At 37.9% G+C, this 25,404-nt stretch overlaps 1 protein-coding gene across 3 annotated transcripts in view; it reads right to left on the bottom strand.

Annotated features, from left to right (window-relative positions):
- NR3C2 (nuclear receptor subfamily 3 group C member 2) overlaps nt 1-25,404 on the bottom strand; it is a 323,096-nt gene that overhangs the window by 78,400 nt on the left and 219,292 nt on the right. For all 3 annotated transcript variants that reach the window (XM_055336368.1, XM_055336369.1, XM_055336367.1), the window contains exon 4: nt 16,278-16,394. In XM_055336368.1, the coding sequence (XP_055192343.1) occupies nt 16,278-16,394 (117 nt within the window). The remainder of the gene's footprint in view (nt 1-16,277; nt 16,395-25,404) is intronic.

The following is a 25,404-nucleotide window of genomic DNA, read 5'->3' as shown; positions in this document are numbered from 1 at the left end:
TTCTTTGTTGCTGATTTGGGCTAGGGCCAATTTCGTGCTATAATTTTCAAATGGACAATGTGGTTCTAAGTCACATACCACGGAAAACACCATTTTTAGCACCCATAATAGTTTTTAACTTCCATAGTTGAATTGGGGATGCTACAAGCCTTCTCTAAAGGTTTTCCCATTAGAGAATTTGTATGCTTTCATGGGAATTTTCTTGGGCTCAGAGTTAGGATTTGAAATGTTTTTTTTAGATTCAACTATTCTCCCTTTACAGATATGATCATATACAATAATGATCACAAGACATGCCCAATATAAAGATGTACTCAATATTCATTTATTGCACATCTGTATTCTAATGCTTAGAACTTATTGGAGCATTTTATTGCACAGCACACAGTAGGCATTAAATAAGTACTTACTGAACAAAGAGGAAAAAAGTACAAATAAATGAGTGAATGTTTTGCTGACATCCTACAACTGGTCGCATTTCTTAATATGATGACTAGTCACCATTCCGTAACAAAGCTGTTGAGGAAAATAGGAAGTATGTTAAGTCTCACCCCAAACCCCAATGAGCTAGGCCAGTCTATCCAGAAAACGGCTCCAGCCAAGGCTCAAGTTAGCCTTAGTGTGATAATAAGGGCAGGTCAGGTATCCTCCAGAAAGTAGGAAGCCAAGTATAGTAGTAGAGGGCAGGCAGCCCTACCATACCACTTCTGTGAGAGAGTCTAATGAGAGAAGAAAAGGGAAAAGCCAAAGATAAGGTTTTTTTCCTTTTTTTTTTTTTTACCTCTTTAACCTCATAGAAGAACTTATTCTATCTAGAGATAGAAACCAGGAAAGAGGTACTCTACATCCCTAATCTTAGGGCCCACTTAGTATCAGTGAGTTAGACAGCAGCATGGATTCTTTTTGTGGGTGCAGTGATGGGAAACGGTTCTGCCCTTAACACTGACCCATTGTTGGGGTAGGGGCGGAGATGCAGAGAAAAGCTATGATATTCTCCTGCCCAAATGGCCCTCATTAATTCAGTATCTGATATCCAAACTGTGAGCACTCTAACAGAATCATAGCCTTCTAGAACTAGAAGGGGCATAGCAAAACAGCCAGTTTAATCTCTGCATTTTAAATCAGAGGAAATAAAGTTCCTTAAGGATGAATTTGCTGAGATTCCAGCTGGTTAAGATGACATATACACTCAGCCTCATCATTTCAAGTTCAGTGGCCTGTTAGCAGTGTTGGCATCAGAATTTTTATAGAGGAGGGGCTTAGAGAAAACTGTGAAAACACATTTGCTCAGTGAGACATTATCTGTATTTATTTATAGTAGGTGGGAAGACATTTGATGAAAATTATGAGGGTGTTTCTAAAGACCTCTCCCCAGGCCATCTGATAACTACTTCAATATCTGCTAATTTGGCATGAACACAAAGCCAAACAGAATTCTGGCTTTCTTAAAAATAGTTTCTTCATGATTACCATGAGAAAGTGACCAAAGTTGGATCACAAAGTTACTCCTAACTCTGGTGGAAAGCTGGTTAGTAGACCAACACTGTTTGCATGATTGTAAGCTGTCTTATCTGTGTAGAAGGACATCTGTTTTGGTAATGACATCCCAGAGGATATGCCTTATTAATGACCCAATAATTGCCACATATAATTCTAATGATAAATTTCAAGACACTGAATAATTGCTGTGGACCTATCAAAGCCCTGTGATTTGAACTCAACTGTTATAATACGCAGAATGTCAAACATGAGTTGAAGCTCCAGAAGGCAGGTGCCTGAATAAGCCTGCAGTTTTCCTAAGTGTCAGGCAGCATTTGGAGAAATAGCTCTTATGTAGTTATTGCTGCCCTCACCTTTTTGCTTCCATGGAACAAGTACATGGCATAAACTACAATCCTCAGGGGGTCAATTTTTTTGTAACATTTCATATGCATCAGTTTGGTTAAGGAATCACTTACATGGATTATTCCCAATATTTTCAGCTGTTACAGTCCATGCTTTTTTTTTTTTTTTGATTGGTTCATACATTTAAAAGACAAGTTTTAAATCTTGTATTTTCAGGGACCCACTATCATCCAGTGAGAAGACATACAGTATATTACCAAAAAAAAAAAAAAAAAAAAAAAAGTAGGGACAAGAGACCAGAAATTTTGGGAAGAAACTCTGTAAGATGCATTATCCAGCTACTTGGTTGATGTGCCCATAAATACATTTATTTCCCAAAGGATAATTATTAAAAGCTATGTATATTTTAAAGGCTTAATAAAGATAACAACATAACTGAGAAGTTCAACTAATAAAGGATCTAAACAAATGAAGAAAAGCAAACATTATGAAAACAAAGATTATCCTACCACTCTAACTGCGGTCTATGCATGGTCTTCCTCAGGATCACCTGGAGCCCTTTCAATCTTGGGCCACTCCAGATCTATGGGTCAGAATACCTACAAAGGCAGGCTGAGAGTCTTCATTTTTCAAGAACTCCTGTGTGATTTTTCTCCCTGTATTTTGAAATTAAGAACCACCAACCTAAAGGTTCTAAGTGAGATGACAGAGAGGAGAAACAGAGGGGACCTAGGAAAAGAGTCTAAAGACAGGTAGGAAGGGAAGGGATATACAGGAAGAAAAAATAGATTCTATAGCAGGGTTTCTCAATCTTATCACTATTGATATTTTAGGCCAGGTAATTCTTATTGTTGGGTTCTGTCCTGTGCAATGTAAAGTATTTAGCAGCATTCCTGGCCCTCTACTCCCTAAAAGCTAGTAGTATCCTCCCACTCCAAGTTGTAACAACCAAAAATATTTCCAGATTTTGCCAAATATTCCCCTGGGGATATAAGTACCCCTGACTGAGAACCACTGCTTTACACCACAGAAATTGATAAAAACAGCAATAAAAAAAAAGCTAGAAAGATAATTAATTTCTTAGACTATATAAAAAACAATCAAATGAGAACTGAAATAAGCAGTATACTAATTTATTATGATCCTAAAGTTAGTTTCCTTGATCGTGGAAGTCATAAATTGGAAGTGAGCTTAAGTAATATTTAAAACTTTCATTTTCAGAATTTGGCATATTTCACAAAAAATTTTGTAATTCTGGTATCTCAAAAATAAATCTTAAATTCTGGCAAGATCTGCCTATTTTCCCCCATGGCAACAAATGCCTGGAGCTGAGAGCTGGCCATTCCCCTCCAATGGAGTACTGAAGGTATTCCCTTGTGCTTTATAGAGAGGTGAATTCTATACAAAATATCCTGTATGCATCACTTGTGCTGTAAAAGATTAGAACCCACCCATATTTTAAAAATTTACATTTAGTCTTCAAACTAAATCCAAATCTTATTATCTGTGCCACCCTACAAACATAATTTACAAGCACACTAGAGAATTACACACTAGTGTAATCACAGCATCAGGTTTACAGTTCAAAAGCCATGGCCAAGGACCTACCATGCCCAAAGGGTGTGTGCACTGAGTGACAAGTGCATATCCTGTATGTTATTACACTCGTAAAGAAAAATGAGTAATGACTGGCTGACTTCGACATTTTCACATTAAAATTCAAGCTGGGCTTGATAAAATAGGCTTCCTTACTAACTGTCCATTAAAAGAGTATTTGTTCCTGCAATGAAACAAAACATAATCTTCCTTCAGTTGTGTTGCTGGCACTGCTCCCCATGGTCAACTTGCTGCTGCACCACCTGGAGGTAAAAAGGTCCACACCCCTAGATTTATAGGTTTCTCATCTTCGGAAGTTGAGCCTTTCCCCCATTCTATGAATGGCACCCCTGCATGCAGCCGAATTAAGTGTACAATTAAACGTGACTACAACGTTAAGGAATTTCCGACTATGAGCTGCACAGAGTTGCTTCAATCACGAGTGTAGTTTCACGCTGTTCATGTAGGTAGGCACATGTTTTTCTTGTGGCTGAAGGCCTTATAGATCCTCCCTGATAACATTCTCCTCCTTTAACTGGCAGGCTTCTCTATTTCCCAGAAATGGGACTAGAAGACTGTCTTCATGTTCATGGTCACGGACACAGCACTGCTTATTTCTGCTTCACTCAACTGGCCGCCCAAACACGTGCTGGGCGCTTCTGTCAATCTTGGTGAAGCTCTTGGGAAACAGGAAGACAGGTTCTTCCCTCACTTGAAATCAGCACATACGCCTGACTTTGACCTTGACTTACAACTGTTCTGGAGACCATAGATTCCACTGATGTACTTAACGATCCTTGGGATTGGGATCCAACTAAGCTGCTCCACCAACCCTTCATCCTAACCTACTCATCTCAGGTTTGCCTCACTCCTGTATTTTCTTTCCTTTCCATTACTTCCTCCCCTGTCTTTTTGCACTTATTTTGGAGGCTCCTTTCTCCAGCACTTTCACTCTAGGCCAACTCACACTAGCCTTGCTTGAACTTGAACTTAAAGCTTCACTACCAATCATCAGACCAGGGCTAAATGACAGCTACCCCAAAATGCCATTCTCCCATGCTGGTGACAAAAAATGCAGTTACATAAGCATAATTAAGACGTTCAAACATCACATAAAATTCCTCATTGACGAACAAAGAAATACATAAAAGCCTTTTTGCAATATGTTATCATTTAAGAAGTTGCCAAATTATACTATATAAGTCAACATTATGATCAAGACTTATCATATGTTTTTTGGAAACTGCACCTTCCTGGTAAAAGGATGGAAACAATAATATTTATAGTAGAACTTTCTTAAAATATCATCCTTGGAATCTTTGTTATGGGACTGGTTTCAAAATGAGAATACTGTGCCTTAAATAACTGTATAACCAAACTCATAGTTTTTTGCTAAGGTCAGCTTAGTTATATTTGTGCAAGGTTTAACTGCATGTTCACTCATTCATTCATTCATTCATTCATTCATTTATTCCATAAGCATCTATTAAACACTGACTCGGTTCTAAGTGCTCTAAACATAAAGACAAAGAGACAACTCTGTTCCTGAGAAATTCAAAGACTATTTGGCAAGAAATACCTATAAACAAATAATTGTAATAAAATCTGGTAAGTGTTCCAACAGAGGCTTTGGAAGTACAGAGGAGGTACTAATTAACTTCATCTAAGGAAGTCATAAAAAGCTTTCTGCAAGAAGTCTTAATAAATTATATACATACATAACGTCCTGGAACTGTCTAAAAAGGAATGAAAGTTCTCCCCACTGGGTAAAAGACTGATCTGTGAGGGGTGCACTTAATGTGGAGGTGATGAGTTTTTTGAAGGAGGTTTGGAGTGGGTAAGAGGAGACTTATTAGCATAGGGGAGGAATATGTAAGCCTTTTAAGAACTGTGTGTACAAAGGCACGGCCAGAAGCCTGTGAAGAAGAAATCAAGGTGGCTTTAGGAAAAGAAGGGGTGGTGTCAGAAGGTAAGGAGACAGGGGGATGAGCTGGGCGAGTGTGTAGAGGGCCAAAATCAGGAAGCCATCTGGAAACCCCACAGTGGAAACTGTGCTTTATCAGATATAGGTTGTTAATAGTGTGATGGCAAAATAATGGTCCCCCAAAGAGTTCTACCTCCCAATCCCCAGAACCTGTGGAGGCGTTACCTTACAGGGCAAAAGGTACTCTGCAGGTTTAATTACACTAAGGTAGGGAAGATGCATTCATTTTGGGTCTGAAGATGGAAGGGGGTCATGAGCCAAGGAATGCAGGCAGCCTCCAGAAGCTAGAAAAGGCAAGGAAATGAATTGTCTCCTTGAGCCTCTACAAAGGAACACAGTCTGTGGACACGCTGATTGTATTTTAGGTTGGTGAGACCCCTCTGGGATTTCTGACCTCTAGAACTATAAGATGACAAATCTGTGTTGTTCTAATCTTGTGGGACTTTGTTACAGCACCAACAGAAGCTCCTAGGCCTGGGAATACAGGGGGCTCCCTTGGCCTACCTACCTCTGTTGCCAGTGAGAGGCTTTTGCTGTGTCTGACAAGGGGCCCTGTCACTCAGACCAGTGAGGCTGACGTGGCCAGAACCTCCCCACAGCACCGAGGCAGAGGGAGCCGTGGGCAGGGGACAGCCCTGATTGCGTGGAGGGCACGCAGGAGCGCTGGCAGGACTAGTTACACCACCTGCGCCTAGGGGTGGAGCAGAACTGTCCCGGGGGCAGGGTGAGCAGTGGAAGGTGAAGGGCTGCGTGTGTGAACACAAACCAGCACTGTGTTCACTGCTTTATGTTCAGTCACAGGATCCCATTTATTTCAGGTAACCTAAGGGGAGGCTTCAGATTTTGTTTCTTAAGGAAGAAAATGAATAAAATATTTTGGAAAAAAAAAAAAAACCTGTTGGATAGGAAAGCCTGCTGGGAACAGGGCAGTTAGTGGACCTTAGGGTAAATAAATCAAATAGAGCTAAGTCTTTTAAGTTTTATTTTGAATCTGTTTTTGACTCCAGAGTATTTTAATCAAATCTCTTATATAATATTTAAAGTCTGATAAGGGTTTTTGTTTAACCATGAAACAACTGGAAAGCCAGCAATATGTCATCACCATTATCTGAAAAAAGTTTAATGATGTGACCCAAACCATCTCTCTTGGGGAAGGGTGGAGAAGCAGGGCAGGAGGTCCTTTACGCTAAAGAAAAAACAGTCCGGAGAATAGACCCACTTGAGGGCTTGGAGACAGTCCTTCGGACCCAGTGATGACCAGCTGGAGGGAGGGCTGCCGTGGAGGGGCCTGGGGAACTGTGAGTGCGGGGGGGGGGGGGGGGCGGAACTCTGCTCCCTCTGCTCTCCTCGGGGGTGCAAATGTCTACACATGTCCAGGGTATGAGGTGGGAGCAAAGGGACAAAAGTGACCTGAAACCATTTCTAAATCTGCTTCCTCTCTTACAACAGATCACAATCCTTTCCACCATCTCCTCTTTCCCCCCTCAACTTTTCTTCCTGAGATCATTCTCTGCCTTCTCCTCTCTTTCTCCACCCATGGCTCCTCAGAAGAGAACTGTAGGGCCATTCTTTCAGACTTGTCCTCTCTTAGGATAAGAAACCGACCTTCATTTTTGCATTTTGAACACTCTCCCTCAATATTTGTAGCATTTAAATGTATAATTTATAAAGTTAGTGCTTTGAAAAGCACAAATCAGTAAAGTCAGTGGACTAAAGGCTAACAGGGCCCTTAATAAGGCTATGTGGAGGGTTAACAAGGAAAATACAAATACATTAACTTAAGATATTATTTTTAGGGGACTTCTGATAAAGAAATATTTTCCAAATGCTTAATGATTTACTTGTGGAAAAAAAAGTAACACTATATAGAAAAAAAATTAAAACTACTGTGCTTTAAAAAAATAATAAAAGGGTTTTATCCTAAGAAAATTGCTGCCAAAGTTCTAGTAATCCCTAGAACAGTTGTTCTCAGCTCTATGAACTGATGCAGAATGCATAGTTTTGTTTTTAAAGTAAAGATGCCCATGCTTGGGATGCCTTCAGCTCAGGGTGTGATCCCAGGTCCTGGGATCAAGTTCTGCATTGGGCTCCCTGCGGGGAGCCTGGTTCTCCCTCTCCCTGTGTCTCTGCCCCTCTGTGTCTCTCATGAATAAATAAAATCTTAAAAAAAAAAAAGACGCTCATGCTTCTCTAGATGTATTGCATGAGGGCCTCTGGGAGCAGGGTGTGGGTAAATGTGCTTAAAAGATCTGATGGCGGGGATCCCTGGGTGGCGCAGCGGTTTGGCGCCTGCCTTTGGCCCAGGGCGCGATCCTGGAGACCCGGGATCGAATCCCACATCGGGGTCCCGGTGCATGGAGCCTGCTTCTCCCTCTGCCTGTGTCTCTGCCTCTCTCTCTCTCTCTCTGTGACTATCATTAAAAAAAAAAAAAAAAAAAAAAAAAAAAAAGATCTGATGGCTGAATATGATATGCAGGGAGAACCAAGAATGCGTGTCCTAGAGTATCATTTAATTGAGTGTCCTCCTGGGTTTCTTTCTTTTGCATGATCTTTTGAATTTTATTATTATCTAAAAATATGAACATATACAGAATGGAAAGATGTTTTTATTCTATAGGATTTAAGTTTCTGATTTAAAACAAACAAACAAACAAAAAACGACCTGGGGCACCTGGGTGGCCCAGGTGGTTAAGTGTCTGACTCTTGATTTTTGGCTCAGGTCATGATCTCAGGATTGTGAGATTCAGCCCTGAATTGGGCTCCATGGTGAGTATGAAGCCTGCTTAAGATTCTCTCTCCTGGGATGCCTGAGTGGCTCACCGCTTGAGACAAGACTCCATTAAATAAATTAAATCTTAAGAAAAAAAAAAGAGTTTAAAAAGACCCAAGGGAGGGGATCCCTTGGTGGCGCAGTGGTTTGGCGCTTGCCTTTGGCCCAGGGCGCGATCCTGGAGACCCGGGATCGAATCCCACATCGGGCTCCCGGTGCATGGAGCCTGCTTCTCCCTCTGCCTGTGTCTCTGCCTCTCTCTCTCTCTCTCTCTCTCTCTCTCTCTCTCTCTCTCTCTATCATAAATAAATAAAGAAAAAATATTAAAAAAAAAGACCCAAGGGAAGCATCACAGTTTAGTAAGCTCACCAAGCCCTGAGTATGTGCCTAGAAATGTGTCTATTTTTGGGATGGACTGAACCTTTGAATTGAATGCTTCCACTGCTTCCGTTCTATCAGTCAAAAGTAAGACCCCAATAAGAGTTTCAGAGGAAACCAATACAATTACATGTATATACTAATGGCAAATTATATAATCATAATAGCTAAAATTTGAAAGAAAAAAATGCCTTGGGATTGAGGAAATATAGTAAACCTTTAAATTCTGTTGGCTTTGGGACCAATGCTGAACTTTCCTCTATGAAACTTTGCAGGATAAAAATACCAGTTGTTTAATTCAAGTTATGTTCCTAGGCAATTAATATGGCTTAACTTATACATGAAGATTGAAAAAAAAACCCCATACTTTCACTGATTCATAAAATTGTGTTATTTCCCCCTCCACTTTACTGTTCAACAGTCCTACTGAAATTCTTATTGTCTAAAAGCAAGAGGAATTAGACAGAAAAAAAAAATGCAAGGAATGGTATTTCTTCATAAAACTCAGTACACAAGGGCTTTCTAAACTTCTACAGACTACTGCATATCCTCCCTCAGGGGACCCTTAAAGATATAAAAATTGTTTTTCTTATTGGATTTCAGATATTAAACCTACTCTTCACTGGCGTTGATCCTGTAATTTCTCTCACCAGACCTTTGCTGCATGGGAGTTATGCAGGTGACCATGCCAACTTGTTGCAGTAAGTTGCTGGCAGGTACAGCCAATTTTCCTCAAGGAAGGAGATCCCTCTCCTTGGGCTTGGTGTGTCAGTTATGATTCTATCATTCTCTGATCTTTGGGTCTTTTGTTTTTCAATCACTTCTCTGTTTTGGTTTTTAAAACATTTCACAGCAGGAGATTGGTTTACTGAGGTCTCTAACCTCCTCTTTTGTCCTCCGTCCTGTCAAGCAAAAACTCCTTTGGTTATCTATCTGTAGGTCTCATTCTTTACCTCTTCTGCTCAACAGCAGTATTATTTTTAGGTTTCCCTTCTTTTTAGTTCAAGACCACGAACTCTATTTTCTTTAAGTTTTATTATAAAACATGTTCATGTTACTAAAAAAACTAGAAAAGGTAAAAGAAAAACTTTGTCTATATCCCTACCTCACTGACACAGCCATTTGGGGTATTCTAAAACTTCCTCCTTGTCGGACTCCTGCAAGTCTTGTCCCATATAGCTGTAATCATAGAATAAGTAACCTAAATAATTTTGCATACTAATTTTTCATTATTACTTTTTTTAGAAAGTTTCTATGTTGCTATGAATTTTCATCGCCATAATGTTATTGGCTGATTAATACTGCATTATGTGGATGAATTTTAATTTACAGATTTTCCTCTCTGGTTCCATTCTCATCAGTAACGTACAAGAGTATCTGTTTCTTTGAACACGGCTGGCTTAGTGTTGTGTTTCATTCCTTTTCCACCGACCTGCCTTTCTGTCTCCAGAAAGCAACCATGATGTCTACTGTTGCTACTGCTTCCTGTGTCTGACATCCTTCTCTCTCATCATATGACATGTTCTATTCCAAGAAGAGAAGGTAGACCTGCCTGGTATGGCCACTGGTTAAAGAAGGCTCCTGCTAAACTGAGTGAAAGTGACTGCTGGCATTAAGGAAAGCTGCAGATACGCAGTGGAAGTAAATTGGAACCCAAATTAGAAATATCCTGTGGTTTGTAAAGTCTACATTTCTAAAGCTACAGGAAGTAAGTTTTAATATTTTAGAGTCCTCATTAAAGGAATGTGAAAGTGGACTAAGCCTATATAATGAAAGATGAAATAAGAGGGGGGGTGTGCTTTGGCAAAGAAGAAAGAAAACGGAATTAGAATCCTTACGTTGCATTTTTTAAGTCTCTAATGATATGATCTTGGATTCCAAGTTCCTCATCTGTAAACGGGAGGACTGGAATAGAAAAATCTTGATGATCCCCTCTATCTTCTATGGCCAGAGCACAGTCAATAGGAAATGCACCCCCCCCACCACCAAACTCATTCTTGGTCTGAGGGCAACTTGGCTTTAATGCTATGTTTTATATATTTTAGGAGAAGCTCTAAAAGGCATGTATAGATCATCCTCTTCAGAACACTGGCATGTAAAAGTGATTAATTCCTCTGGAGAAAGCTATGCAAAGCAGTAAATTCTCATGCATATGGAACCACGACTTTTTTAGATCTACTGATAGGGGCTAGAGCAAGAGTGGCAGGCCCAGCTTGGGGCCAGGAAAGCTGTTATTTTCCTTTCAATTTCTCTGTTGACATTCTCACATCTTCTGCTATATTTTCCTTTGCATGCAGCCTAAAGCTCAGCAGGATTTTAAAGAAAAGGAATAGTACTTGTGGTAGGAAGGAGGGAGTGGGTCTAGAGAAAAGGAAAGAGGCACATTTTATGGCTTTAGTTTCTAAGAAGTAAAAATCTCCTTGCTCTTCTCTCTCCCTCCACTTTCTAAGGTAGAGGCTAGCATGGGGACAACAGTTAGAATGACATGCTGGCCAGCTGATAAGATAGGAAAAAAATTATTCTGAAGTATTTTGGATTCCTGAAGTCTTTAGAATGGGAAGGCTAATTTTGTTCCCAGAGTCATGATCACTCATCAACAGAAAATGCCTTCCAAATATTACATTGGGTTGGCAGCTGCCTTATTCCCCAAGGGAGGCAGCAGGGAAGAGAAGTGGATCAAAAGAAACTGGACAGCCCTGCTCTGTTAAGAAAATTTGGGGGTGATCGCAACATGTATAGATAGGCTTTAATTTGACTCGTTGTAAAACTGCTTCACACTAAAAGGTTAAAATTCATGTTATCATTTTTGAATATAATAGAACTGCTTGCGTTTCTTATTGCCCAAACTGAAACTAAAAGCGAGGCTTCAGGGCAGCCCCAGTGGCTCGGCGGTTTAGTGCTGCCTTCGGCCCAGGGAGTGATCCTGGAGACCCGGGATCTCTGCTTCTCTCTCCTCTCTGTGCTTCTCATGAATAAGTAAATAAAATCTTAAAAAAAAAAAAAAAAGCGAGGCTTCAAAATAAATTACAAAAGAAAAAGAAAAACTTACAAAGTACATGGCTGCAACTGGATAATTAGTAAAAGTTAAGGATTTATTTTATTTTTTAAAGATTTTATTTATTTATTTGAGAGAGAGAGAGAGAGAGAGAGAGAGAGGGAGAGAGAGAGAGAGAGAGAGGCAGAGACACAGGCAGAGGGAGAAGCAGGCGCCACGCAGGGAGCCCGACATGGGACTTGATTCTGGGACTCCAGGATCACGCCCTAGGCCGAAGGCAGGTGCTAAAAACCTCTGAGCCACCCAAGGATCCCCAAAACTTAAGGATTTAATAATCTATGAGCCAGAAGTGGTTAAATTATAACTTGTGCCTGAAGAAAATAGTATTTTCATAAATATTATTTTCCTCTCTGCCTGTTTTTGACTCAGTGCTTCAAGACTTGCAGTATGCCTTCGCTCTAGGTAAAATGTTTCACCCAAACCCACAGGACCTGTGTTGCATATGCAGAAACCAATGACAAACTATGTGAACTGTATTGGGTCCTCTGCCAAATCTCACTTACAGGTCATTATAGACACAAATGAAAAAGCAGGCTGTCGTGGCTGCCACTAATGGACAGTCTGGATTATTTTAAAAACGCCAATCTACAAATAGCAGACCTATGTCATACTGCAGAGTGATGTTGGACACAGGGTCCAGTGCCAGGGCCAAGGTCTGAGTTTTGGCTCCGCCAGTCCCTTGGCTCTGTGGCCTTAGGCTACTTCTTTAACCTCTCTGCGTCTCCGTGAACTCACTTCCAAGATGGACAGATTTAACAGTATGTATCGCATATTGTTACATGAGGTTTGCCAAGGAGGACACATCTAAAGGCCTAGCAAAATGCTTAGAATGCAGAAGCCCTCAAAAATGCCAGTTAGTCATTCATTCATTCAACGAATAGCTACTGAACACCTACTTTGTGCCAGCCACTGTTCTAGTCACTGGGGAAAAAAAGCAATGAAAAAAACAGACAAAAATTCTTACCCTGATGGAATTTATATCGTAGCAGAAAATATCTCACTGAAAAGTGCTTATAATGATTTAGTATTATAGCTAAACCAGTGGGTTTGATGCCACCCAGGGTCCATTTAGCAGAGCCTGGGAACATCTTTAGTTGTCACAACCTGGGGAGAAGGGCTTGCTATCGGCATTTTAAGTAGAGACCAGGGATGCTGATACACAAACTACACTGCATGGGATGGTCCTCTGGAACAAAGAACTATCTGGCCCAAAATGTCAACAATGCAAATGTTAAAAAATCCCATTTTAAGGGTTATGTAAGGGCTTGGGTACTCCTTAACAAAACCCAATGAGGTAGGAATTATACGTATGGTAATTTTGTTATTTTATAATAACCAATAGTACTTATATTTATAGAATATAATAATGTAACATTTATAGTAATATTTCTGTATTCAAATTTTACAGTATTTGTAAAGTTAAATAAAATTTACATATAGACGCTTTAAAAGGTACCTCCAGTAGTGTGTATGTATACTTAAATTCAGGTTTTGGATTTTACAAAATTGATTTAGGGTTTATTTAACAACCAATGGCAGTACCCTTGTGCCATCTAGATTTTAAATGATTAATTTCTCCTGACCCTCCCTCACATATTTAAGAAGATGATCTTTGTGCCACATTTGCACTGATTCAGATAACAGAACAAGAGAACAGTGTGCTATACTAGAAACACCAGACCAAGAGTCTTGAGCCCTAACACCTAGCATTGTTATTTCGCTGGCTGTGGCATCTCTGGGCAAGTCAGCCTCTCTAGGCTGAGGTTCACCATCATCAAAACATGGAGCAATAATGTCTTTCAGATCGCGTGTGAAAGGGCTATGGAAATCACAGTGAGCATTGCCACCACCCACCAAACCACTGACATGTACTGAGTGATCACTTTCTTCTCACTGCACAGGGACTCATTCAATCCTCATCCCAGCCCATGTGATAAGCATCTGATTACTGCAAACTGAAGGTAAGGGAATGCAGCATGGAAAGGTGGTAACTTGCTTGAGGTTACAGGGTCAGGAAGTGCAGGAACAAGGGTTCCCACGTGGGCAGTCTGGCTCTGGAGTCCATCCTCTTAACCAGCACCAGCTTCTCTGGCTGAGCTATAATGTGACATCTTCCGGCCACACTCAGACATGAGCAGGCTCATCTGGCGAAAGCCCACTCCGGATTTCTAAGGGCCGCTCTGCTCTGCATGCTGCCTTGTTTTCCTCCTCATCCTGACTAGCCAGCTAGTTGGTACATTTATCAAAGCAAAGGATGAAGTCTCATTTCTTTTTCAAATTACTTTATTTCTTTTAAATATTAGGTAATATGTATACACAATACATGCACTAAACACAATACAAAATTCAAAGGCTTGGCAGAGAACACAGTGACAATAATTCTCCTGCCTGTCCTTGTCTCCCAGCCACCTCAGTCCTTTCTACTGAGACAACCAACATTACTAGTTCCTTGTAAACTATTCCAGAAATGTTCTATACAATATAAATTCTTTTCCTAAAACAGGTCACTTGTAGGAGACAAAACATCCTATTTTGCAACCTGTTTTTTTTTAACTAAATAATATTTTGAAGATCAGTCCATATACAGCTTCCTTTATTGTCTGAAGATTATCTGTAATTTATTGAACCAATCCTGAACACATGAATACTGAATGTATTTCTGATAGTCAACAATGTTATAATGACTGCCTTATGAATGTATCATTTCTTACATTGCAAAAATATACTTAGGATAAATTCTTAGAAGTGGAATCATTGAGTCAAAGGGTATGTGCCCCTTACCATTTTACTGAAATAGCTACATTGCTCTCTATAGGGCAACTGAATCACCTTATCCTTTCACCTAAAATGCACGAGATCACCACTGACTTTTACTTTACTTCTATATAATCAAACAATATATCATAAAAATGTTTTATTTTTGCCATTTGTAAAAAATATATCCCATATTTTTAATTTGCATTTCTCTTATGATTAGATTGAGAATCTTTTCATGTTTCAAGAACCAACTGTATCTCTTTTGTCTATAAAAGTTCTGTTCAATTTTTTTTTGGAGAGGGAGAGAGAGAAAGAGAGAGAGAGAGAGAGAGAGAGAGAGAGAGAGAGAATTTTAAGCAGGCTCCATGCCCAGTGTGGAGCCTTATGGAGGGCTCAATCTCACTACCCTGAGATCATGACCTGAGCCGAAATCAAGAGCTGGATGTTTAACCAGAGCCACCCAGGTGCCCCTCAATCTCATTTTTATAGTAAGTTGGTTTCTTTTTCTATGGAATTAAAGGAGCTTTTTATGGAAGAAATAAACCCGTTGTCTATAAGTGGCAAGTACTTTTCCCCAGTTTCTTATTTGACTTTGCAGTATTATTTGATTTGTAAATACTGTTAATTTCCTCAGTTCTTTTCTTTCATAGCTTCTGAGTTTTATACCTAAAAAGGTCTTCTCCACTTGGAGAGTGTTAAAAAAAAATCCATGTTTTCTTTTAGTGCGTCTGTGGTTTTATTTCCAAGTTTAAAACTTTGAAAGACTAGAATTTATTTGGGTGGATAGTATGAATTTGGATTCAATTTTTGTGTTTTCCAGATGGCTTCCCAGTTGTCACAACAATTTCTGTTGAATAATCTATCCTTTTACTACTGATCTGGAATGAAAACTTTATCACATACAAAATTCTCATATTATTTTTATTTATTTCTTTAATTTCTGTTGGTCTCACAATCAATAAACAAACAGATCTGTAAATTTACTGTAGTTGTGTTGTATGTTTTGCTATCTGGTAGAGCTAGTAGCCCTCATTATTTGTCTTTTCCAGAAGTTTGCTGGCTGCTCTTTAGGAACTTAGAATCACCCACTGGTATTTTTTTTTTTTTAGATTTATTTATTTATTCATGACAGAGAGAGAGAAAGAGAGAGGCAGGCAGAGGGAGAAGTAGGCTCCATTCACAGAGCCGGAGGTGGGACTCGATCCTAAGTCTCCAGGATCACACCCTGGGCTGAAGGTGGTGCTAAACTGCTGAGCCACCAGGCTTCCCTCCATTGGTAATTTTATAGGATTGTGTTATATTTGTAAATTAATTCAGGGAAAACTAATACTTTTAGTATGCTGAATCCTCCCATCCATGGACATTGTATACTTCTGTGTTTGGTTCAAGGCTTCTAACCACCACTCACCTCCACCCCACCTTCCCTCACAACCCCTTGTCTTTTGGTGGGCTCCTATGACATTTTTAAGTGTTTTTCATATAGGTCTTCCTTTAGTACATTTATTCCTGGAGTTAGGAATGTATTCCTATCTGGTTAATGTTATCACATGTAGGGCTTATTTCTAAATAGACATTACAATAAAAACTGTTAGTTACAGCTCTATATAAAAAGTCATTCATTTTTATTTTGGTTTTGGATATGTTACCAGTTCTCAAAACCTTAGCAAACTCAAGGTTGAAAACTTTCCTAGGACCATAGTCACGTAACATACTTCTTTTAAACTACAGCTAAGAAAGAAATACTGAAATGTTTTAGAACAAGTATAGAATTTATGAGATTTTTAGAAATCTGCTCCATGTTAGCTTCATCTTAAATTTTGGGAGTATAGAGAACATAGTGGTATTATATGACATATTAACAATTTTTATTGAATTAAAAACCCAAAACTTACCTCCTAAATTCATTCCAGCTTGAAGACATTTCTGAAGTCTGCAGGCAGGACAATTCTTCCGTCGAATCTTATCAATGATGCAATCATTTCTTCCAGCACATAAATAGTTGTGTTGCCCTGAATAATAATTTAAAAAAAACTATTAAAGACTATTACAATAATATAAAGTATTAATAAGTATAATCAGATTATGAGACTTCATCTTTCCTGCCCTGAAATTTCTACAAAAAAATAGAAGACAAACAAGATTTACCAATAACATAGGCACAGGAATAGTCAGTTTAACATATGTGGGATTTTAGATTACAGATAAGATTAATACTGCATATATTGACTTTCTTATACATAGAGCCACATTCCTCTAAACTGAAAGTTTTGGTAGCTGCCCAAGCCCTCTCAGGCAATGGCCCAACATTCATTTAGACATCACAGCAGCAATAAAGTGCATTGTTCAAAGGCTTTCCTGCAGTTGTTTAAGCTGCTATGCCTGTTCACCATCTATACACGTGATTTTAGTGGGAAGACTTTCAATTATACAAATGTTAATGTTTAACTATTTCATATTGTAGACCAAACTGTAACTTAAAATATTCAGATGTGGGAATACGCTTAGAGAGAGGCATCTACTGGCAAAATGTGAAATTGTAGCCTAGCTCTATTATTCATTTATTTAAAAAATTTACAGAACATCCACTAGGTACCAGGCACTGTGGATATAGCAATGAATGAGATAGTCAAAAGTCCAGGCTATCATTAATTTTCATTCAATTGGGAGGAAACAGTTAACAGACAAGGTAATTAGGTAAAATATACAAATGCTGGACAGTAGTAAGTGCTAGGGAAGGAGCATATAACATGGTGAAGGTGTGGGAGGATGTTGACATTTTAAAATTTTACTCAAAGATGCTTTAACTAATGGTCTGAAGGAAATGAAGGCACTGTGTTGATATCTTGGGGAGAAAATACATTACATAGAAGGAAAAGCAAATGAGATAGGGACAGAGTTGGGGAGGTTACTTGGCATGTTTAAGGAATAGCCAAGTATGAAAGAACAGAAAGAATGAGTGGAAAATAGGAGATAATGAAAAAGAGTTAATATGAGTCAGATCCTACTGGGCCTTAGTAAAGATTGTATTTAAGACTTGGACTTTAAGTGCGATGGAAAGCTTTGAGAAGAGAAATGACTTGATGTGATTTACATTTAGCGAGATCACCCTGGCTGCTATGTTGACAACCGACTCAACAGACTAAGACAGATGCAGGGAGGCCAGGTCACTGTGGCAGCAAGTGGCAGTGGTGAGAAGTGGTCAGAGTCTAGATGCATTTTAAAGGTAGAACTGCTAGCATTTGGTGATAGATCAAAGAGAGAGGGGAGTTAGAGGCGTTAAAATTCTTGAGTTGAACCCTTAAGAAAAATGGAACTGCCATAAATTGAAATGAGGAAGACAGTTGGAGCATGTGGTTTATGGAAAACTACCCCAGTTCAGTTTTGGACATGTTAGGTTTGAGATGCCTGAGAAGCATCTAAGGCATTAGATACACAGGTCTGGAGTCAAGGAGAGGTCTGGGCTGGAGATGTAATCAGCTTGTAGTCATTATTTTAAGCCATGAGACTGGATGAGATCATACGGAGTGAACAGAGACTGGAATGAGAAGAGGTCTGAGGACTGGGTCATGGGTCACTGAAAACATGTAGACAAAGGAGAGAGGGAGTTTCATCGATAACTGTAAAGCAGTGAACAGGCTCTAAAGCACTCCCTTCAGCTTAGGACTATCATGCTCCCTTGGTTGAGACTTACTAAGTAAATTACAGTAAATACTCAATAAAAATAATGTGTGTTGCTTAATGTAATTAAAATAATTTAATCTAGAGCACATTCTCAGGAACATTATGGTAAATCTTAGTAATAATAACAATAAACAGTACTAGAATAGGGAAATCTATCAAAGAAATGAAAACCTATCATTATAATAATCTAATGATTTTTTTAAAAATTGGAGGCTCTTAGTGAATATAAGTAGGTACAGATAATTACACAAAGGCAATCAATACCCTTGGTAAAGACCGTAACCGATTCATATAACATTTCATGATGCTGCATGGTATCTTAAATAGTTGGTTATCACTTTTAAAATAAAAATTTAAGGCCCTACTACAGAACTATCTTATTTAAGCCTTATTAACAACCCTATGATATAGAAGGCAATTATTGTTATTAGCTCACAAGAAAAACCTCATGCTAGCACTGGTAAAATGGGTTCCCAAAATGGTGGAATTGGAAGAATTCAGGAAGGCTGACAGTATCAGTGTGCCTTAAGGCCAGAGTCGTTCAAACATCAATTTGCAATATAATTTACTGGTGGTCCAACAGGATGCTAAAAGTGCTCTTTGGAACCAATAAGCAAAGGCACATTATTTGAATGAGGAACATTCTACTTTAACAGCCAGTATTTCCATTGGCAACCAGCATTCTGTGCCTTTTGCATGGTGTGAAACTGAACACAAAACTATAGATTTATCTATAACTCACACTGAATTGAACATACTTGAAAGTCCAACGAGAAAACTAAATGTAATTTTAATTGGTTTTAATTCAGCAAGTATTCATTGGGAACCTACTATGTGTACAAGGCTGCCAAACAATTGCATAAGGAGTTGGGGTAATCTAAGGTTCTTTCCACTTCTGTGAATGTGCAGTAAAATGTGACTAAGTCTCTTAGATTGCAGGCATACGGGAATGCATAAGAAATGACCACTGCCTTACATACACACTAGAGGATTTTCTTCTTGGGTGTTCAAAAACAGAAACTTCCAAAGGCTGGGATATTTCCATATGGATTTTAAAAATGAACACATTTAAAAATCCATGTTACTGTAATAGCTACAGGATAACTTCCTTCCTACAGCAATATTTGAAATTGTGTACCTGATTTCTACCAACCAGTGTGGTCGCTGCCCCCAATTCATCTTCCAAAAATAGGATGGGAGCATTGTAAAAGACTGCTGCAGGAATGGTCTTAAGAGTTTTCAGATAATTCCTCATCATTTATATTTTTTAATTGTGCAAACATTAAAGATTTAAATTGTACGTACAAAAATATGTAATGTGTGTCCCATTCCTCAATCTATATTTAAAACATCAAAGTAACAACAACAAACCCACAACGAAAACAGGAGAATGCATCTAAAAGATCTAAAACTTTAATCATGTCTTATTTAAGCTCTGTGTTGTCCTAGTATTAAGACTGCTAATCCTGAGTAAGTCACATTCCAGGAATTTTTACGTAAATGATTTTCTATGATGCTAACTTAGGGAAGACAACCAGAATGTTGGGGACCAGATAGTGGAAGCTTTGGATGATAAGCTAAGGAACTCAGATTTTATTCAGCAGGTGATGGGGTGTCACTGAAGATTCTATTTTACATTATGTTGAGTCCAGAGCTATGTTTTAGAAACATTAATCTGAAGGTGATACTAAGTAGATAGAAAGGAAGTAGGACTCCATTAATAGTCCTCTTGAAAGTTCTCAAAAATGATCTCTGTGCAAATTAGTAGCTATATATTTGTCAGACTATATAGCAATAGGAATAATCCCATGGTTAAAAAAAAATCTTGGTGATAAAGGAACAAAGATTTCTCAAATTATATGTCCATTATGGGGAGAATTCCAGTTCTGGTAGTGGCAGAGCAGCTGGATTCAGATAGATCTCTCACAGATAACAATGATAAACTGTCCACAAAAGGAGTGAAAGATTTGAAGGCACTGGGGAGCAATCAAAAGCAGGCAGAAACTGGAAGAAAATGGACTCTTGAAAAAAGAAAAAAATTACCCTAGACAAGATTCACCTTTGAACAGCTCTTTCCTTGAGGGCCTTGTACACCACTCAGTGCAGGGTAAATAGAAACCAAGTAAAATTCTCAGTCTCATTAGTTTCAGAAGCAGAGAACAGACTTGGGGGCTACCGGAGTAGCTAGGACTTGAAGAAGGATATTCTGGAAAGGGTGTCATGGGGGATGGAGGTAGATAAAATGTACATATTAAAACCCCCTCAACTTTTTGGCTGAGCCCTAAACTGAACATGAAACTCCAAAGAGTCCAGGGGTGAAACAATTTAATGTTGAAAGGGCTGAGCAGATTATTTCAGCTGCTGGCCATCACAAAAAGTTTGAATCCCACTTAATCAGAAGGTCTCATTAAATACCTCTGGCTTTCCATTGTAATACTAGAAGGTCCCTGCCTAGGAGGAAATATGGTATTCTAAAACTGAGACATTTACTCTAGGGTTAAAGGCACAATCGAAATAGACCTATCCTTAAAAAGTTTGAAGCAAAGGCTCGACAAGTTCACGGTGATTTGTCAGTAATTTAATGGACTATGAAAACAAAACTCAATACTCTTTGGAAAAATGTAACAGAATCTGGATTCTCCAGAGTTTAGAATACAATAATGATCAGTAGAAATGTTTAAAAACAGAAAAATATAAACCAAAGTCAATTGAAAAATTTATCAGTAGTAATAGACCCAGAAGTTGGAATTAACAGATAAGGGTTTAAAAATTGATATATTAGGTTGTATAACAAAATAAGATTAATAGGACTTAAGAACTACCAAAAGAAGTTTAGAAACTATAAAAACAAACAAAACCAAATGGATATCCAAGAACTGAAAAATATAGTATCTAAAATAAAATATTTATTGGTTAGAATTAACAATATATTGGGCACTAAACAAAAATGGATTATTGAAATTAAATAAATATAAGCAGAAATCATCCAAACTAAAGCACAGAGAAAATAAATCATAGTACAAATGAACAAGGCACTAATAGTCTGTAGTACGGCATTAAGTAATTTAATATGTGTGTAGTTGGAATCCCAGAAGCAGAGAGAAAATAGGTCAGAAAACTATGAAAAATTTAAAATTTGATTAAAGCAACAACTTGAAAATCTAGAAAGGTTAGCAAATGCCCCCTTTAAAAGATAAATTCAAAGAAAAGCACTACAGCACAATATAGTAAGGTTGCTGAAAAACAAATATAAAAATAATTTATAAGCAGCCAGAGCCAAAAAATTACACTACATTAAAGAGAACAAGGAAAAGAATATCTGATTTCATATCAAAGCAATTGTGGCCAGAAGACAACACGTAATATCTTTAAAGGCCAAAAATCCAGAATAACCAATGAAAATATTTCTCAAAATGAAGGTGAAATAAAGAAATTTTTGGATAAACTAAAGCTAAGGCAATTTGTTGCTTGTAGAATCACATTATAAGATATGAAAAAGGAAGTTCTCTTTGCTGAAGGAAAATGATACCAGATAAAAATCTGGATGTACTGAGAGAAAGGCAAGGACTTGAAATGATAGATGGTAAAATGTAAAAAAAAAATTTTCTTTCCCTCTAAAAATTCTTTAAAAGTCAAATGATTGTTTAAAGAAAGAAAAGAATAAAAATGTATTATGGGATTTATTAAATATGTACGAGTGAAACACCCAAGAACACAGCACAGAGAAGAAGGGATATAATGATATAAATGAAATTCTACTGCTGTAAGTTTCTTACATTAACTTAAAATGGTATACTTGGAATTAATTCAAGGTAGACAGTGATAAGTTAAGAGTACATCCTAAAATCCCTAGAGCAATAGTTCTCAAAGTATGGTCTTCGGACAAGCAACATCAACATAATGTAAGAATTAATCAGAAATTTAAGTTCACAGGCCCACTCCAGACCTACTAACTCAGGAACTCTAGGGTGAGACCTAGAAATCCGTGTTTTATATAATCCTGCAGGTGATTCTGATGCACATTAATGTTTGAGAGACTGCCATGAAGCAGCCACTAGAATAGTAACACTATGAAGCATAGCTCAAGAGACAGTAGAGGTATAAAAATGGCATACTAAAAAGTACTTAACCCAAAAAAATAGAAAAAGGAAAAACAAGGGAACAATTAACAGAGGGAACAAAAGGAAAATAAACACCAAGGTAACAGATATAAATCTAATAGAGCAATAATTACATTAAATGTAAACGGTCTAAACACTTTGATTAGAAGTCAAAGATGGTAGACTAGATAAAAAGAAGACCGATGTATAGGTTAAGATGCATTTTAAATATAAGACACAGACAGGCTGAAGATTAAAAGATGGGAAAATATACACAATGTAAAATGTAACACAAGAAAGCTGGTGCAGCTATATTAAAATCAGACAAAGTAGACTTCAAGACAAAGAGTATCACCAAAGAAACAATGTCATTCCATGATGATTAAATTGACAGATAATAATCCTAAATATAAGATGCATCTCATAGAACTTCAAAATTCATCAAGCAAAAATTGACAGAACTAAAAGGAAAAAAAGATAAATCCAAAATCACAGTTGGAGATTTAAGAACCCTTCTCTCCATAACAATTTCTCAGAACAATCATTATCTATCTAGAGAGACACTAAGGATATAGAAGATTTGAACAGTATTAGCAAACACTTTGACTCAATTAACATTTAGGTCATGCAATTACACAATACACATGTTCAAGTGCTCATGGAATGTTCACTGAAATAGAGCATATCCTGAGCTATGAAAGTGTCAAACTCTAAAAGGCTTAAATTAATGCACAGTATAGTTTCTCACCACAAAGGAACTAAATTAGAAATCAATAACAAAATATCTAAAAAAGCCACATATATGTGAAAATTAAGCAACATCCATCTAAATAATTTATGGATCAAAAAAGATCAAAATGGAAACACTGAATATTTCAAACTGAATAATGAAAATTCAGCATATCAAAATTTGTTGGATATAGCTAAAGCAGTACTCCCAAAAGAACTTTTGGCTTTATATACTTATATTAGAAAAAAAAATCGGTTGAAAATTGATGATCTAGGATTCTAATTTAAGATGCTAGAAAAAAGTAGAAACTAAACCCAAAGCAAATAGAAGGAATGAAATATGGTGCAGAAATCAATGACAAAGAAAAACACAAGCAATAAAGAAAAATCAACAAAGCCAAAAGGTAGTTCTTTGTAAAGCCTAAATTAATCAGGCAACAGCAGATAGGCTGGGAATTCTGCCCACGTCTTCTCACTTTGGGCCCCAGGCTGATGCAGTAAATACTTCAGTCTCATGGCACAGGGGCTGGTGAATCTACTTAGGAAATCTAAAACTCCAGCCCAGAAAGGACAATTAACCATTCATTGCTCAGATCTAGCCCAATGATCCCACTCAAGCACAAGGAAGGCAGGAATTGGAATCCTACCTTGTGCCCAGAAGGCAAAGATCTAGAAATATATGGAGAACCTCCCTGAAGACTATCTCCATGAAGGGGAAAGGAGAACATAAAATTCGGCCTCTATATTAGTTCTTCTTGAAGTATTAGAAGACTTACATTATTGCTTTTTTTTTTGGACAAATGAATTTTATTTTATTTATTTTTTTTAGATGCAGAGTTTTATTAATTTTATTTATTTATTTTTTTATTTATTTATGATAGTCAGAGAGAGAGAGAGAGAGAGAGAGAGAGAGAGAGAGGCAGAGACACAGGCAGAGGGAGAAGCAGGCTCCATGCACCAGGAGCCCAACGTGGGATTTGATCCCGGGTCTCCAGGATCGCGCCCTGGGCCAAAGGCAGGCGCCAAACCGCTGCGCCACCCAGGGATCCCTGGACAAATGAATTTTAATAGATACTTTTGAGACCTCTCTTTCCATAAATAGCCGAACTTTTAGAAATGTTAGTAAGAAGCTAGTGAAGTGTAATACATTTCCTTTTAAATGAAATTAAGCATCTATGGACTATTTTAATAAAGAATGTAATTCAGTGACCACCCCCAAGTCCCAAAACCCCCAGCTATTTTATCAATGGTGGTACACTAATACACACATGTATTCAAGAATTTGTACTGAAAGAAAAAAGAAACTAAATTAAAAGCTTATAGGGGAAATGCAAATGTCCCACAACTTTCAAAGAGATTATAATTATTTTTCCTCATAAAAATTTAGAGAAAGTTCCATCTGGCTAGTTGGTAGCAAGCATGGTAATAGATACTCCAAAGGAAAAAACAAAAGTACAGTTCCACAACATGAAAGGAAATAAAAGCTTAAAGTAAATAGGATATGCTTTGGAGATTCCAAAAGATTTCTTTAAATGAAACCTTTTGTACAAAATCGCTGAACATCCATCCATTAGACACTGTGAAAAACAACACAGCACAAACAGCATACTTTCTGGCCCACGGTTGCTACTGAATAGAAGAATGAAGAAATGAATGTAAGCATAGTGATACATTTGATCATATACAACATACAGAACTTAAATGTTCATACAGTACGCTGTATATAGACAAACCGACAGTAATGAATGTTCACAGAAGGCCTTCTGACTCCCAGGTAATTGACTTACAAAAGATCCATGCATACAAATCTTTTCTGCTTATCTCCAGCATTGTACCTTTCAGACTCTCCTACACACACTGACACATACACACAACAATGGAAAAAAAAGAGCTCTCCGAATTGGCTAGTTCTGTGAGAGGCAAAGCTTAAACCAGGGTCAGAATCCCACAGAGGATGAGTGTACCTTCCTAAGTAATTCTAAGTAATTCCCTGATGCAGCCCACATCATGCTCCACTGAAGTGGGTTAGGTAGCCATTCCAGAGCCACTTGCATTTAAAAGCATCTTGTTTTAAGAATGAAAATCTGTTCGGTAGAGCTCAGGGAACTTTAGTCACTCATCCATCTGTGTGTACTAGTTCAATGTACCTCCCGCCTGAGGAAGTGGCAGCTTTTGGGAGAAAAGGCAGTAATTCTAGAAAACAGAAAGCCACCACGGTTAGAGTAAATCTGGATGGGATACCAGGAAACTTAGTTAGTACATGTGGAATATAAATTCGCCAGCTTGCGGACAAACCAGAAGTACTTCAATCAAAGAGAAAATGTCCATGGACTTTAAAAAACAAGGCTGAGTTCAAAAATTTAAAAAACAAATCAACAATATCATTTTTTTCTTACTGTTCTCAACTATATATAGTATTGCTTTTTAACTATAGAATAATTCAGAGAATGACTAAAAATTAACATCATTGTTTTAAAAGTTACTGAACTAAAAAAATGCCTTTTAAAAT

Source organism: Nyctereutes procyonoides, unplaced genomic scaffold, assembly GCF_905146905.1.
Source record: "Nyctereutes procyonoides isolate TBG_1078 unplaced genomic scaffold, NYPRO_anot_genome, whole genome shotgun sequence".
In the NCBI taxonomy this organism is placed as follows: Eukaryota; Metazoa; Chordata; class Mammalia; order Carnivora; family Canidae; genus Nyctereutes; species Nyctereutes procyonoides.
This window is presented reverse-complemented; position numbering and strand designations above follow the sequence as displayed.